General features: G+C 30.7%; 7 protein-coding genes across 7 annotated transcripts; 5 read left to right on the top strand and 2 right to left on the bottom strand.

Moving 5' to 3' along the window:
- Nucleotides 1-520: 520 nt before the first annotated feature.
- Nucleotides 521-3,086, top strand: BX663DRAFT_506747 (uncharacterized protein). The gene is made up of 3 exons (XM_051527234.1): nt 521-1,345; nt 1,448-1,990; nt 2,053-3,086. Exons 1-3 carry the CDS (start codon nt 812-814, stop codon nt 2,839-2,841), a joined length of 1,866 nt encoding a protein of 621 aa, XP_051383507.1. The 5' UTR covers nt 521-811; the 3' UTR covers nt 2,842-3,086.
- A 423-nt stretch (nt 3,087-3,509) lies between these two features.
- On the top strand, nt 3,510-5,038 carry BX663DRAFT_551243 (uncharacterized protein; the record flags this gene model as incomplete). The annotated part of the gene is made up of 5 exons (XM_051531267.1): nt 3,510-3,594; nt 3,674-3,807; nt 3,885-4,121; nt 4,261-4,602; nt 4,715-5,038. The coding sequence occupies 5 exons, from the start codon at nt 3,510-3,512 to the stop codon at nt 5,036-5,038; spliced, it is 1,122 nt and encodes a 373-aa protein (XP_051383506.1).
- A 650-nt stretch (nt 5,039-5,688) lies between these two features.
- Nucleotides 5,689-6,458, top strand: BX663DRAFT_32693 (uncharacterized protein). Its single transcript, XM_051522112.1, has one exon. It carries the CDS (start codon nt 5,895-5,897, stop codon nt 6,282-6,284), a length of 390 nt encoding a protein of 129 aa, XP_051383505.1. The 5' UTR covers nt 5,689-5,894; the 3' UTR covers nt 6,285-6,458.
- Nucleotides 6,459-6,984: 526 nt separating this feature from the next.
- Nucleotides 6,985-9,132, top strand: BX663DRAFT_506732 (uncharacterized protein). Its single transcript, XM_051527233.1, has 5 exons — nt 6,985-7,123; nt 7,196-7,300; nt 7,480-8,742; nt 8,807-8,910; nt 8,981-9,132. Exons 1-5 carry the CDS (start codon nt 7,093-7,095, stop codon nt 9,110-9,112), a joined length of 1,635 nt encoding a protein of 544 aa, XP_051383504.1. The 5' UTR covers nt 6,985-7,092; the 3' UTR covers nt 9,113-9,132.
- A 1,887-nt stretch (nt 9,133-11,019) lies between these two features.
- Nucleotides 11,020-11,816, top strand: BX663DRAFT_506730 (uncharacterized protein). The gene is made up of 2 exons (XM_051527232.1): nt 11,020-11,695; nt 11,794-11,816. Exon 1 carries the CDS (start codon nt 11,095-11,097, stop codon nt 11,422-11,424), a length of 330 nt encoding a protein of 109 aa, XP_051383503.1. The 5' UTR covers nt 11,020-11,094; the 3' UTR covers nt 11,425-11,695; nt 11,794-11,816.
- A 1,153-nt stretch (nt 11,817-12,969) lies between these two features.
- On the bottom strand, nt 12,970-13,506 carry BX663DRAFT_506728 (uncharacterized protein). Its single transcript, XM_051527231.1, has one exon. It carries the CDS (start codon nt 13,475-13,477, stop codon nt 13,160-13,162), a length of 318 nt encoding a protein of 105 aa, XP_051383502.1. The 5' UTR covers nt 13,478-13,506; the 3' UTR covers nt 12,970-13,159.
- A 1,565-nt stretch (nt 13,507-15,071) lies between these two features.
- Nucleotides 15,072-15,395, bottom strand: BX663DRAFT_567562 (uncharacterized protein). Its single transcript, XM_051532099.1, has one exon. The coding sequence runs from the start codon at nt 15,307-15,309 to the stop codon at nt 15,136-15,138; it is 174 nt and encodes a 57-aa protein (XP_051383501.1). The 5' UTR covers nt 15,310-15,395; the 3' UTR covers nt 15,072-15,135.
- Nucleotides 15,396-16,983: the final 1,588 nt, after the last annotated feature.

Here is a 16,983-nt window from a genome sequence, read left to right as displayed (position 1 = left end):
GGTTCTTCCTTCTCGGAGAAACAAGTCCTATGAAAAAAAAAATAGGTTGCCCACTAAAGTAGTACTATTTACTGCTATTATTTTCTTTGTCTGTTGCTGCTAACCGTCTGTTTACCACCTACTTCACCTTTCGGCTATTCACGGAAAGATCGGGAAACCAATATTTTAGTTATTGTTATTTCTTTTTTACTCCATGGTTTTACTTATATATACATATTCGATTTTAGATTTATTTTAATTGCAAGATAATGAAGCTTACTAAAGTAAAGAAAGATGAATTGGAACAATAAAGTAAAATGAACAAAAAAAAAAAAAGATCTATATTATTCTTTTCTTTTTTACTCAACGTTACACATAGCCGTCATAAACTATTTTACAATAAAGTTTTTGCTGCTGAAGCTAAAATTGAATCATAATTATTAGTTTAAACCCCGAATTTGTGGACCTTAATTTCTTTGGCGGGTAGTATATATTTAGATTTTCCCCACTTTTATGTGTATGAAAACTTTTTTTCTTTTTATTATTCTTTCTCTTTCTTCTTCTTCTTTTCTCTATTTATTCATTAAACGAAAAAAAAATAAGGAAAAAGAAAAGAAAAAATAAACCCCCATTTATATAAAAGAAATAATTTTGTGTATTTCTTTTTCTTAATTTCTTTCTTTCTTTCTTGTTTTCTTTGACAACAGTTTTATTTTATAAAGTCAAATTAGTATTGACATTTTTATGATCTCAGTATAAAATAAACGAGATTTATTGACATATAAACACATACCAGAAAATAAAATAAAAGACCCGGCTATTCTCATTTATTATGATCTCATCACCAGCCAGTACATTATTATTACAAGATTTGATTAATGCACCAAGTAAGGCAGAATCTATTTTAGAAAGTCTTACAGCTGAACAAATTGTCATGATTGAAAATACAATTAATCGTGTAAAGAAAAGAAAATTAAATAAGCCATCATCCACCTCTCATCGAATAGTGGTAGAAGAAGAAAATTCAGCTTCAACTTCAGCTTCAGCTTCAGCTTCAGCTACTGCGATCGCCAATGCATTAGCGGCAGCCATGGTTTCAGCTGCTTCTATGCAACTTTCTCCACCTCTCCACACACCCACAATGGCTGAAACCAATAATGCAGTTACAACCACCACCGTTGCTCCATCTAAAACGATCACGAATGTATCAACCTCAAACGAACCAACTTCTGAAATGAAGGATGGCATTGAATGGGTTTCCTTTGTCTATTCTCATAATCGTACTCTTAAACGCTATTCAATCAGAACAGATATCAATAACGTTGCTTTGGATGCTGTAGACGATAAATTCAAGACCGAGAATTGTGTATGTTGATTTATTTTTTATTTTTTATTTTATTTTTTTGGTGGCTGATAAAAAAAAATTTTTTTTTCTTCTTTTTCTTCTTCTTATACATCTAAAATATAGGTCTACCCTCGTGCAAATCTTCCAAAAGAAAGCTATAAAGGAAATAGATGGGCCTATGAAACGGAATGTAATGATTTAGGCTGGAAACTTGCATGGTTAAATAAAACAGAAATTGCAGGTAAAAGAGGTTTGATTCAACGCGCTGTAGATTCATATCGTAATCGATATCCAAGTATGAGATCACGACGTGTTGCACGTCAGGAGAAATTATTAAATGGAACCCTCCGTAAAAGAAAAAATAAAGAATGTGATCCTATTGTGATGACTCTATCAAGTTCTGAGAATCAACAGCCATCATTAGAAGCTGCCATAACCAAGCCTGTCCATCAACCCAAGACGATTGCTATTGACGATATTGTGACAAAGAATCGCTATAGAATCAAAATCAATATCGAATCCATCTCCTTGGATGAGATTTCAGAAGAATTTCGTAAACAAAATTGTCCTTTTCCAAAGGTATTCACTATGTTGCCAGAAGAATATATAGGTGGTCAAGCAAGATGGAATGAGGATACGCTTTGTAATGAACTATGTTGGAAATTGGTAAGTAAATAAAGACATAGGATAAGATTAAATTAATTAAATTGAATTGAATTGAATTCTAGGCCTATCTGAATCCTAAAATTTTGGCTGGAAAAAGGAGTTTACTTCAAAGAGCTTTGGATGTCTATCGTACAAAATTTACCCCTTCTCTTAAGCCTCGTAAATATTCTTCACGTATTCCTTCTACTCAAATGATATCATCTGATACAATTGAGCAAGAACAATTCTTTAAAATTTCACCACCTACACCCTTAACAGTATCTGCCTTAAATGCTCAAAATGCTCTTTTTGAAAAGAAAAAGACTAAAAAGACATCATCATCATCATCATCGTCGTCTACCAGCCGCAAATCAACAACAACAACAACAATGGGTCATTGTTTCTCGCTGGACGATGAAGCATCTTCAAGTAAAAATAGTGGCTTAACTATTAAACTCAAATTAAATCCATCTACCACTCATACTACCACCTCCTCTTTCATGAATCATCAAACTGATCAAGACCCTATGATTTCTCCATCTTATGATTCCATCTATTCAGATGCCCGTTTCTCACCCTTTGATGAATCCAGTTGTCATACTTCTTCTTCATCTAATAGTATTGCTTGTACACCTAGTCCACCTGTTACAGCTGATATTTTTGGTTTCAATACCGAAACTGACCTTTATGACTCCTTTATGTTACCACCTGTCAATGACAGTTTTATGTTACTTGATAATGAAATGAAATATGACTCCCTTATGTCTCCTTCTCTTTCATCAAATACAGCAAATCAAGATTTAGTTAAACTTGAAGAAGACTTTCAAGATCATTTTTCTTCTGCTGCTCATTTATTAGATCCACTCTTCTAACGAAAAAAAAAATCTCTCATCATTTCTCCTCATTTCCTCCTTTGTTATAAACATTTATCTCTGACATGTACATACCTATTATTATCTTTATTCTATGCTTTTTTTTTAAAAAAAAAAATAGAATGAAAAAAAAAAAAAATACACACATTTGCAACAACAAAAAATAACCCAAACCCCACCACCACCACTACCACCACCTCCTCCTCCTTTTTTTTCATTTTATTTTATTTTTTTTTTTTTTTTTTTCATCAAAATTTCATTTTATTTAGACTTGTAAAACAAAACAAAAAATCACCCACCCTTCCCAAAAAAAAAAAGAACTAAAAGAAAACAACAACAACCAACAATTAACACTCAAGCATTTTATTTATAATGTGCAAAAAAAAAAAAAAACACCCACCTACCCACCCCACTCCAGTTATATTAAAATACAAAAAACGTATTCTTATTTTTATTAATTATTTATTCATTTTATTTAAATACAAGGAAAAAAAAACTCCAATAAAAAAAAAAAAGAAAAAACTTCATTTTTAAACCATACATAAAATCGTTTTGTATTACTTTATATGTGACTTTATAATAGCCTCTTTTTTTTTTTTTTTTTTTTTTTTTCTGTTTTTGCTTTCAAAGTCTCTTGGTCTTTTCTTTTTTTTTTTAATTTCCCACAAATGGTAAAAACAAAGAAACAAGTGGTTGAATTATTATACAAGAACCGAAAAGAAGAAAAGCAACAGCAGCAGCAGCAAAATGATAGTAAGCGTGATTAAAAAAAAAAAAAAAAAGAAAAAAAAGAGAATACGAGTATCTTAACAATAATAAAAAAAAAAAAAAGTTTTATTTAAACAAACGACTCCTGAATTTTATGATAATCCATCATCTAGTAAAAATTCTTTTTTACAGTCTATGTTTAATTATTTAACAACAGAAGAAATAAAAGAAATGTTGATTGATTGTGAAGATAAAGAGGTTAGTATGGATATACACCATATGCATGTATACACAATACTCACTCATTGCTATTCATACAATCAATAAATACATAGGAAGAAGCTATTTTACGGATGATGACACAATCTAATTATTTGCAGTCTATACAAGATAAAATAAAACATAGACTTTTCTTATCTTGTTGTAAAAATGAAAAACCCAGTGATGATACCATAGCTACAGTACAACAACTGTCACACACTAAGATAGGAGCTAACAGGCTATTCAAGAAAGAAAAAACAAAAAGAAATCCGGTATTAGTGGTAGAACAAGTTCAGCTATTCAATAATAAAGTAAAGTCTATACGTATAAGAAACATATATATATATATACATAAATATATACAAATATATATATATATATGTATGTATGTATGTATATATATACATTACAATTTTATTGGTTCCTTTATATATATACATATGTAAATAGATAACACAAAAAGTCGATACGAATGTCAATACAACTAAAGTACAGTTAAAAAAATCAAAAATGGGTCGTCTGGCATTAGATGATGCACTTCAACAGTTACGTGACACTCAGCAACAGGATCCCTTCTCGGGTTGGTCAGAAGCAAGAAAGAGGGCCTACAAAATGATTGAAAGAAACCCGAATAGTTATTATTATCGATTTAATGCACCAGGAGAACAGCAACGAAAGGGTAAATGGACTGAAGAAGAAACTAAATTATTTATGCAAAGATTATCTGAGATGGGTGCTAATTCACAGTGGGGCCTATTTTCAATAGCGATTCCTGGAAGAGTAGGATATCAGGTCAGTTATTATAAAAAATAATAATAGGGAGGGGGAAAAGAGAAAACACGCACACACACACATCTCTCTCTCTCTCTTTTTTTTTTTTTTTATTAATAAAACAGTCTTGCAGTGTTCTAATTATTATAGATTTATGATTGAATCTGGACAAATTGAAGATCCCAACTATATTTTAGACGAGAAGGGAAAGGCACATTACTTGTTTGATAAGAAGACGAAGGATGGAGGAATCGAAAAGATATTACGCAAGCATAGTAAACATGAAAGTAAGAAAAGTATCGAAATATCAACTGTTAAAGCAGTATCAAAGCAAAATGAGGATGATAATGATGATGATTACACATCAAATAATAATAAAAGGACAATAGCAAAAACCAGTCAAGTTACAAGAAAAGTACATCCATTGATATTGCCTCGTATAGCAGAGTTAAAATAAAATAAAATAACAAGGCATCAAACTAAATAATTTAATAAATATGACTTTGCAGTTTACTTTTATACTTGTCTTACAATCTATACAAGTACATTATTCTAATGTTTTTTCTCATCTTCCGACTCACTTCTTCTTCTAATCGCACACATTGCATACAAAAGCTAATCATTTATAACACATATATTTGTCTAACACTAGTCTGTCTGCAAATCATGGTATTATCTTTCAGGGCAACTTTATCTTTTAAAACTATTTATATAAATGATACTACTAAGAATTCAACAAAAGGAGGGTTTAAACACTTTTACCCTCCATTAAAAGTTGCCGATTGGATTAGATTGATACATATTCAAGAAAAAAAAATGGGGTAAGGGAACCTACTGTTATTATTAGCAAAGAAGAATTTCAAAGGCCTACTAAAATTATGTTGCAACCTTGAAAGAGTCGTCTATGCATGTAAACTCTGTTTATTGGCAATATCCCTTTTCTATTCACTCTTCAACAACTAACTCCCTTATTACCCAACTAGCATGCTTTTCCTACAGAGAATGTTTTACATACATTTATATATATGCGTATATAAAGCAGCCTACCTGTATCAGCAATAGGTTGACTGAATTAACTATTTGGTTGTTTGTCTGATTCATCTATTCAAAAGCATGTTGGCCATCTTTTTTTTTTTTTTTTTTTTCATTACTTGTCCGGTTTCCCACAGTTACAACAATTGTTTAATTCTAAGCAGCAATAGCCAATATTTAATTCATTTTTTCATACTATTAAAGATATGCCAAAGGTCCTAAGAAAGCTAAACTTTTTCAATTAGATCATCCCTTTTTTTTTTGACGACTATAGCACCACCATGTCTATTACGTCTTTTCATTATTATTCAACCATGGTTGAGGTTAGACATCTATTTACCCCCATTTCTTTATCGTTTCATTTGACTCTATCGTCACTCATTTTACTCAACTCAAACGATTCATTTTTGAGATTAAAATCAAGAGGATACCAACATTTGAAAGGCAGGGCGTTATTCAGTTCTTCAAACATGATTTTTATATGCCATTTATCAAAAGTCTTGATTTTTTTTTTCAAACCTTTGTTTTCATATCCATCGCACCTCTTATCTGGAAGAACTTGTCGCTCTTCATTACTACTACTACTACTACTATTCTCCTTCTTGTGCAAACAGGATGACTGTACAGGCTCGTTTAATGGTGTGCATCATGGGCGACCCAGAACGTACTGAAATGAAAATAACTCCAGAACGAAAAAAAATAAAGGTGCCATATACTTTTCTAATCAACAAATAAGCTTAGAAATGGTTCATCATCATCATGGTCACCATCATTTATTAGAATATGATAATTAATACAAAAAGAAATGATCGGTTGAAAGCTCTTACACTAAAAAGGAATACCAGTATCATCTTCATTTATCTATTCATTAGCCAATAGATATCCCGAATATGAAAGAGCTTCATCTAGTTAATTGTACACTATTAAAGCATAATTATGATGTTATTCAATCATCATCAAGTGATACAATTATTCATTTACGATTTGTCGCATCTCAACCTTATTTTGTTTGTATTTAATGTCGTTGCTCATTATTTCTATCGTGGGCAAAAAGACAATTGATGTGATTATTGAAAGGAGACACACAGATAGTTATGATTATTATTATTTGTTAAAGAGAGAAACTACAACAGAAGAAGGGAAATTTTCAGCATGTTACATCATCAGTGATGGAGAATAAAAACTAGCTAGGATTATGGTTCGTTAATAACGTTAGAATTAAAAGTCGGAAGATATCAAGTTCAAAAAATATAGGCTTTTGTAAAATAAAAAGAGGCTACACACACCTCACTATGTAAAAAAAAAAAAAAAAAAAAAAAAAAAAAAAAAAAAAAAATCTTTTCAATAAATGGTGTATTCTTTTCTTTTTTTTTTTTTTTTATATATAAATTTATATAAAAAAATTAAAGGGAAAAAAAACATATTTTTCCCTAATTTAATAATCAAAAAAAGTTTAATTATATTTACATATATATAAACATGTCTTATGGTTGGAATAGGGATTCAAATGGTAAAATACTTCTTGTAAATTGTTTTATTCTTTAAAAGACATAGAAAAATATTAACATTACTTTCATTTTAGCTCCTCCACAACAATCGGCAGCAGATCTCGCTAGTTCTTTTTTAAATTCTGTTGGACAAGAACTTCATGCATCTAATGAAAATCCTTATGGACATGAATCAAAAAGTAAGTAATTAAAATTAATTTATTTGTTTTCTTTTTTTTTTTTCTAATTAGAATAATAATAATAATAATGTACGTATATTAACAATATTCTCTCTCTCTCTCTTTCTCTCTGTTTCTCTCTCTTTCTCTTTCTCTCTCTCTCTTTTTCTCTCTCTTTCTCTCTCTCTCTCTCTTTTTAGGCCATTATAGTGAAAGTTTAGGTTATCATGGAGGTAATGATGATTATCGTAGAAGAGATGATGTAGAAAAAAGTAGCAGGGATAGACGTCATAGTAGTAGAGATCGTTATCGTGAACGATCGCGCGAAAGAGACAGTCGACGTCGAAGATCAAGAGACAGACGTGAACGTTCACCTCGTGACCGCCACGGTAGAAGTAGTAGAGATGATTATCGTCGACATAGAAGAAGTCCAAGTCCACGTCGCTCTAGTCATAGAAGAAGTTCAAGCTCACGTCATCGTAGCGATGAAAGTGTAGTGCCTTTAAGTAAAAGACCACGTAGACTTCACAATTGGGATGTAGCACCTGCTGGTATGGAAGGTATGTCAGCTCAACAAGTGAAGTCTACTGGATTATTCCCCTTACCTGGTCAAGTTGTTGGCACCCGTACCCCTCAATCCTTCCAACCCCCTCCTGTTATTCAAAACACCCGTCATCCAGTTATGCATGGAGCTGGTGCTACAGGCCCAGCTGCTGTAAATACAACATTGGCACGACAAGCTAGACGTCTCTATGTAGGACAGATTCCATTTGGTATTGATGAAAAGACCATGGCTGAATTCTTTAACGCTACTATGGAGCAACTTCGTCTAGCAGATACAACACCCGTTACTTCTGTACAAATCAATCACGATAAAAACTATGCCTTTGTTGAATTTCAAACGCCTGAGCAAGCCACACAAGCCATGGCAGTGGATGGTATCATGTTCCAGGGACAACAACTTAAGATTCGTAGACCTAAAGATTATCAACCACCACCAGAGGGCGACTATGTTGATGTTCCAACTGTACCTGGTTTAGTCTCTACCAATGTTCCTGATACACCTAATAAGATCTTCATTGGTGGTCTTCCAATTTATTTAAATGATGACCAAGTAGTCGAATTATTAAAGTCCTTTGGTGAATTGCGTGCCTTTAATCTTGTTAAAGATCCTGTGACTGGTGCTAATAAAGGTTTCGCCTTTTGTGAATATGCTGATCCTAATGTCACTGATTTGGCTTGTCAAGGTTTGAATAATATGGAACTAGGTGATCGTAAATTGGTTGTGCAACGTGCAAGCGTTGGAGCTAAACATGGTACCATCCCTCACGAATATCATCAATATACTGGAATTCCAGATTATTTACCTATTACGAGTGCAAAGGAAGAGGAAGCGACACGAGTGTTACAATTAATGAATATGGTTACCCCTGAAGAATTAGAAGATGATGAAGAATATCAAGGTAAATATTTACAAATGTCTGAGAATTAAACATCATTTTTTTAACTGATACTTTTTATTATTAGATATTTGGGAGGATATTGCTGAAGAATGCTCTAAATTTGGTACAATTATAGATATGAAGATTCCAAGACCTGTGAAAGATACTCAAGTACCTGGTTGTGGTTTAGTAAGTGAAACCTATTTGGATAAGTTTTTTTTGTTTTGTTTTTAATATTTTATATATCTTTTTTTTTTAGATCTTTGTAAGATATGAGACAGAAGAACAAACATTAGAGGCTTTACGTGCACTTGCAGGTCGTAAATTTGCAGATAGAACAGTTGTAGCGACATTTATTGATGAAGAGAATTATTTAACCGATAATTTTTAACAAAAAAAAAAAAAAAAAAAGGAAAAAATTGGATTGTATTGAAACGTGTTATTTTGATTAAATAAAACATATAAATATTTTTTTTTTTTATAAAAAAAAAAGAAGGGAAAAGATCTACTACTTGTCTGCTAATTCTACACAATAGAAAAACCCTTTAAAATGTCTGTCGTCTGACATGATTATTGATCTCCGAAGAGTGTCTAATAATCTGCATTACTGATACGTCTATTTATGAATTATTATATACACATATGTATATATATTTTTTTTTCAACAAGGACGTTCGAAGAAAGTTTCCATATTTTTGTTGGTGCTTTAAAGTGCAAAAAAAAAAAAAAAAAAAAAAAAAAAAAAAAAAAAAAAAAAAAAAAAAATAAAGAGAATATAACAAAAGACAAGTCTGCGAAAACTCGGTATAGTTTATTGAAGAAAAAATAATAATAATATGGTAAAATGTTAAGAGCTATTTATATGTTTTTACAAGGTAAGTGATGATATTAATGGAAATATGATTTAGTCAAGCAAATATTGATTTAACAAAGAATCATGTGAAAAAACATTGTTTCCGAATAATGATGCATGCAATAAGATATATTTTTATTCTTCCTAAGCTTTCTCTCTTACTAGAAATAGAATAAATCATTATTTCTAAAAGGTAAGCAATGTGTCTGTCAATATTAATTTATAGTGAATATTCCAGCTATAACAATAATACCCGTTATTCATATTCTACTGTCATTATTATTCTCTTATGAAATATTATTACATAATATAGTATATACATTTGTATAAAATTATAATTATAATTATTTTTTTTTTTTTTACGTACTCCAGCCAATTAACTCTTGAATGGTATTGACCCTCCAAACAACCATTATATGGCAATTGTATGCACAAAATGCTGATAATTCTAACTGTCATGTCTTTCAATCTATTTGTCAAGGTTTTCTAGATGAATAATTTTGATAAACAATTCCAAGTCATCTCATTCGATCACTTTTGGTCTGCCTGTCATCAAACATCTACCTTTGGTTGCCTGGTGGTATTCTAAAATCGTGTGTTTTTTTACCCTACATAATAAAGTTCACTCAAATTTCATACTACTGTCTGTTTAAATATTGCACCGCCGTAGCAGAATCCTTTGTTTTTATCTTACTCACCTTCCTAGCAAACTTAGAAAACTACTTTTTTTTGCGCAAAACAGCTCTTCTGATCCTACGTGGATCATTCACTAGCCAACAGTATATAGTATACTTTTTTTTTTTTTTAACTTGATCACCTTTACCATAGTAAAATTCCATTCGAAATCCATCCTTCTCTCTCTCTCTCTCGTGGTACTGATTTGATCAATTGATTACGCAGTAATCAATATAGTATATGAAGATACAGTTCTCTGTTCATTTTCCCCCATTCTTTACCTTTTCCCTTTTGACTATCTGAAGGTTTTTTCTTTTTAGTCTATTTTTTTCCCCTTTTTTGATCTGCTCTGAGCAATACAATATTATTATATGATGTGCCTAAATAGGTTTCAAAAAAAAAAGAATTATTCAATCGTAAATTTTCATTTATTTCAAAAATATTATATTTATAAATGGACAATATATTATGTTTTGGGTTATATATAGTTTACTATAAAATTAAAGATAATGTTAATGAGAAGATTAATAGCACAACTTGGTTAAGAAAAAGTTTCCCCTTAGATATAATATTATAAATATAAATATTAATATGTATATATAAATATTTGTATGTATGTATGTATGTATGTATATGTAATTGAAAATGACTGTTATAAAATAGGCACTATAACTCATACAAATACAATATCATCACCTGTTTATCATGACAATTATATATTTAATGTCAAAAAAAAAAAACTTCTTTCTTTCTTTTTTTTTTCTTTTATCTTTTTTCTTAAAAAAAAAATCTTCAACAATATATATTGATATATTTTTTGGTTCAACACCAAAGAAACTAACATTATGTCTACTACTACAAACACATCTTCTACAACAAAGAAAGCAACTCAGCTTGAAATTACACCCCGAGTCTATTATGAATATTATATGACGACGAAGCCAAGTTATGACCTTTACCCTAGTCTTTCTCGTCGTTTAAATAATGGATATGTACATCAGCCTATAAAAAGCCCAAAGAAGCAGACAGACTTTATTGTTCTGAAAGCTTCTTCGGTCCATCGAGAAATCATGAATGATCCCTTATGGCAAGCTACTCAACAAGAACAAAATCCGTCTTGGGACCTCTATCCTGCTATACTACGGAATGTAACAAAAAAAAAAAAGGATACATAATGTATTTTTTTTTCTTTACTAATTTATATATTCTTGCATCGTTTCAGGTTGAAAATTTTGGTACTGAACAAATGAGACAGAGACTACATAGGATGGAAGCTACATTACAATAAAACCAAAACATCATATATGAAATAAATAAATGTATATTTTACTTTTATCCATATATGTATATGTATATGACTCTATGCTGCACACATGATGGCATACTGCATACAATAAACATGTGGTACATCTGAGTTATTAGATAAGCATTTATCATACAAAGATGGTTAAGTAACAAATTCTAAAGTCTGTTTTTATTATTCATTTGCTAAAATATGCTTATGATTTAATTATTTTTCTTTAAAATATTTTGTACGTATTTAGTTAAAATAAAAGGAGAAAACACATATTTTAGAGAAAAAACTTTATCATTTTGGATCATTATTAGTGGATTCACAAATGCCGAACTAACGAAAATGATAATGCAACACTGTTTACTTGAACAAACAAAAAAAAAATCTTTCAAGTTATAAAATTGATACTATATTAACAAATGAATCGTGTTGAGAAACATTATTGAATAAAGATAAAGAATATGAATAGAACGTCTTCCATATGAATTTATACTAGTAATGAGATTGATTAAACATTATTTTATCGAATTCTATCAAGACGCTTGTTTAAATAATAAATAAAAACAAGACACAAGTTGATATAAATTGCAAACAAGCAAAGGAAATGAAATTAATTCGAAAAATAAAAGAGTCTATTGATAATTGTTTGTAGTAAAAGTTCACTTGATATCAAAGAGAAGCTTGACACATTTTGATACTATTTAAGCGTATATAACTATACTCTACCCTTCCTGTCCTCTTTGTTTATATACATTATGTAGTGTATATTGAGGTTTGGCGCTGTAAGCAGAGAATTAATTATTGGAGCGTTGATGGCTGTGCTGAAACAACCCACGTCAAAAATCATACAATCTTCAATAAAAAGAATAATTTGCTATACTGGACTATTTCATGTTGAATAGTGATTATTACAAGATGTACTTAATAGTTGCTTAAAAAAAAGGATCTTTTAGCAGTGGTACATTGAAAATTATTCAAATTAGTACGTCGATTCAAAGAACAAAAAGCAATTCATCTATTTTAACACATTATTTTGAGCCTGGTGATCTCCAGATAATAACTTTACTCAATTGTTTATTTAAAAAATAAATAAATACGTCGCCGGTTAAAAATTGCCTAACACCATGGCTGATCCTTTATCCTTTTCTACTTAATCACTTCCCCTCCTAGCAAATTTTGAAAGCCACCTACCACACGAAATAGTTGAATTTAGTTTCCTCTTTACCCATAGTAAAATCGCATTTGAAAAAAACTCCCCTTTTTGACTATCAAAAGAGGTTTTAGTTTCCTTGTTTTGATCCAACACCAGCAATACATCATTATTTTATTATTTATATAAATGGGTTTTGTTCAATAAATATTTAATCATCAAAAGATAGGCAACAATAATGTCTTTTATAGTAAAAAAAAAAAAAAAAAAAAAAAAGGGCAACACAGAATCTTGTATAGCTACAATAACCATTTATTTATTAAAGCTCCGGCAAAATTCAGTCTAAAAGAAACAAAAACAAAAAAACAAAACAAGAAAAAAAAAAGCTGACGACGGTCATTATTTCCTACTGACAGACTATGTACAATAATTATACACTTTTTAGTATCGCTTCTTTTTTTTTTACTTAAGCGGCACGACCCAAAGTATAATTTTCTGAATTTTTCAATTGACTAGCAACAACTGCTGGAAGTTGCTTTTTACTTGACTTCCTTAATAATTCCGGAAAAGACCAACGAGAGTTTCGATATGCTAAATGTGTAGTGTTTTTAGATGCATTATTATTCATTACATCCTCTGGATTCAGGTAATCACCATCCCTATATACATTTTCATAATATCGACGATCATGAGACTCAAATTGAGACTGTGATGTACGTCTTTTTGTATATTTGTCCACTTTATAATAATCGTAACTGTTTTTAATTTTATCGATTAAGCCCATTACAAAAGTTGTATAGCAAGAAAAAAATGTAGAAAAAAAAAAAGAAAGAAATTATAGGTAGCAATTTTTTTTTTTTTTTTTTTTTTTTTTTCGTTCGTATTTATACTATAATTAAAGAAAATGGCAATAACGGGACGGCGGAAAAAACAATTGTCGATCTTGCCTTTTTTTTTATGATTATCAGCTATTCCTTTATTATTTCAAAAATCCTCTGATTTTAACCAGAAAAAGTACAGTTGTTATATCGTCACTATTAAATAGTGAATATGTCTATCATTACATAACAATACTAATGAATACACTAAACTGCTATTTAACGACATCATATTACGCAAGTAGTCTTGATAAGAAAGAATATTTTATCAAAGGATCCCTTCTCCGAGTATGTTTCTATTTGTACAAGAATTGTTCAAAAAATCGATTTTTTTTAAACAAAACGAAAAGAAGACAACGAGAGTGATAAATATATATTACATAAGAGAAAAAGGAATCGTTGTCTAGCATTGGAAGAGGTATTATAAAGAAGTAACACTTGAAATCGAGATCCTTTTTTTTTTAAAAAAAAAAATATTTTGAATATTTTGAAACTGAATTTGAAATACACAGTAATTGAAGCTGTTACCATTAAAGAAGAATTTTATTTAAAAAATTAAAAAAAAAAAAAGATCAATGAGCACATAGCATTTATATATGCTGTTTTGCCCTGGTCAGATCGCTATGGAAAAAAAAAGGAACAAAAAACTCTTTTGGGATATAAAAGGGAAAATGTTAAAGTGTATGTATAAGTGATGATGATTAACTATCAGAGAATCGTTACTGTATTGAAAGAAGATGATGGTCAGAGGGTTCAGGGATTTGGGAGTGAAGCTAGATAGTCCATCTTCAAGCAGAATTACACATATGGAAGGCCAGCGTATGAGCCAGGCATCAATTGATTTTCTCACTTTCTTAGTATGGAATGTTGATGGTAATAGGAGGTTCAAGAGATAAGAGAGTGGATCTTCAATAGATTTGGGGCATCTGAAGGCGGTTATGCATATATACAAACAAGGAAAACTATGTGAGCGTGTGAAGAGTTCATTTGGATGGAAGGGGCAAGACTTAGGGGGTTTACCAAGAGGTAACCAACCAAGTCGTCATCGCACACAACGAAGCCGTTCACTTCTTGTCATTGGTATCGTGAGAATAATAGGCAATGAAATAAAAGTTTCGAATGTTTTTCTTGTAGTTTTGAGCGATAGCAGTCAAGCAGGAATCGTCTTCGTTTTCTACTAAAATCCTTATGAGACGCAGTGTCAAGATTTTCATTGCAAACTGATATCCATAGAGGAGATTTGAATAGTTGGGACCATTTTGATTTATTTTGAGACTGTATGTATGGTAGCAATTTCGTTAATAATGCATTATTTGGTAGAAAGGAGGATCTAAAAAGAAATTGTGCTTGGAGTATTGAAATACGATCTTTCATGTTAGGTAAATTTGTTAGGTGTAACATTACTTTGGTTGAGGTGAAAGGCCGTCTACCAAAGATTTGTCGCATACATTGATTTTGGCAGTTTTCTAGAGAGCGGATTTCTCATAGGTTGAAGGTTGTGATTACTAATTCCTCAATAAACAGTAAAAAATGGCTCGAGTTGGTCCTGTGAAGGAGGACCCTCTTAGTACCAGCAATTTTCTTTTTTTTTTCTACCATTTCTTTTTGGAACTTGTTGGAAAAGGGCAATCAATTCATATGCGGACATGCTACCCAGAATACTCAAGTTAATACTTTTATGTTGAACTTCCACTTCTGCAGGTGTCCCTCTCTTGGAACAGGCTACAGGGCGCACCATATTCTTTTTGAATCCGCTCTCATCGATAAATACACACTTTCTTTTAAAATCGATACTGATATAACAGAGTTATAACAAAATACACGAAGATAAAATAGTCAGTTGAGAATAAATTGAAACTGAAGATAATCTAAAAAAAAAAAAAAATCCTCCTCTTTTGTTTATATACGTGTATGAAAAGAGACTGTGTTCTCACGAATGTTGTTTAAGAGTTTACTTTAACTCAAGATAATTGATATACCTAAGCAATATGAATAATGAAAAGCCATAGTTTGGTTCAGCGAATATGATTGGCCTGATTCCTCAAAAAGATGTACTTATTGTTAAAGTACAAAGTGATGTGTGAGAATGTCATTTATAATCTCGTATACGTCAGGTACTGTTTTCGTTAATATACTCAACACACTATCTACGTTATTCCTTCGTGTCTTCAGAGTTACGAGCTGCTGTCCTGTGATCTTAATGTTATTCCTTTTTTGGTTTAACCTTAGATGCCAGTTTATAACCAGGCAACGCTGTTCCGCCGTTTGCTATTCATTGCTTATTAAATCGATAAGCCGTGTCGTACACAATACCAACTTCCTTTGCAGCCTGTAGAAGTATGTAGTTTTTGTTTTGTATCAAAGAAATAAATTGTTATATGTTCTCTGTGAACAATACACAGAACTGGTGTCTGTTCCAAAATAACTGATATCTAACATAATTCTGTTTGTTTTGAGTACAAAGATAAGGAAAGAGAAAAAAAGAAAGACAAGTCTGTGAAAACTTTGTATAGTTTATTGAAGATAAAATAATACCAAAATTGTGCAAGAAAAAATAATATGGAAAAATGACGAGTGCTATTTATATGTTTTTATAAGGTAAGTCATATTGATAGGAGTGTGATTTAGATAAGTGAATACTGCTATAATAAAGCCTTTATGCACGAATATGCACAAATTTTGTCTCCGAATAACTCTGCATGCAGTATGCAGATTTCTGCCTGAGCTGTTGCTGATATTAAAAATATACACGATTATTGTCTTTGGGATAAGCAACGCGTTAATATTAGTTTACAGTGAATATTCCCTCTATAACAATATACAACATTATGGATGTATATATAATATATATGACTTGTGTAAATAATTATGTAATTGAATATAACAGTCATAAATCTATTGAATTCTTATTATTATATAATACGGTGTGTATAATTATTTTTAATTCTCGAATACTCTTACAATGACTATTATTAAAACTGAGCGTAGAATGAATATTATGCTGTGAAGTACAATACACTAGTTTATTCGAATAAACTCTTTATTATTTAAATAAATGATAGTTTATTTCTATTAACTTAGTTGTAAATACGACTACAATCATAACACTGTTAATAAACCTGATATATTTTCCCAGGAGATTAACTTACGTAATACTACTCTTACTCTCCTCTCTCTCTCTATCCCCCCACATCTTTGATTGTACTTTATAAAATATTTGGAATGCCCACTGGTGCTTTATCTGACGATGCTCCTTTTTAAACTACCAATGTATTCACCACTAAAGTCTTTTCTTTCGCTTGGTTCTTGTCCTCCAAATTGAACAAAAATAATTGGTTTCTTTAGATTTCTTTATTTTCTTATCTTTCATCTCTTAATTAAGTTTCTTTTTTCAGTCCTCATCTTCACTTGT

This window comes from Cokeromyces recurvatus, assembly GCF_025118155.1.
Source record: "Cokeromyces recurvatus strain NRRL 2243 chromosome Unknown BX663scaffold_10, whole genome shotgun sequence".
NCBI classification, from domain to species: domain Eukaryota; kingdom Fungi; phylum Mucoromycota; class Mucoromycetes; order Mucorales; family Mucoraceae; genus Cokeromyces; species Cokeromyces recurvatus.
Note: the sequence above shows the minus strand (reverse complement) of the source record. Positions and strands in the feature narration are given on the sequence as shown.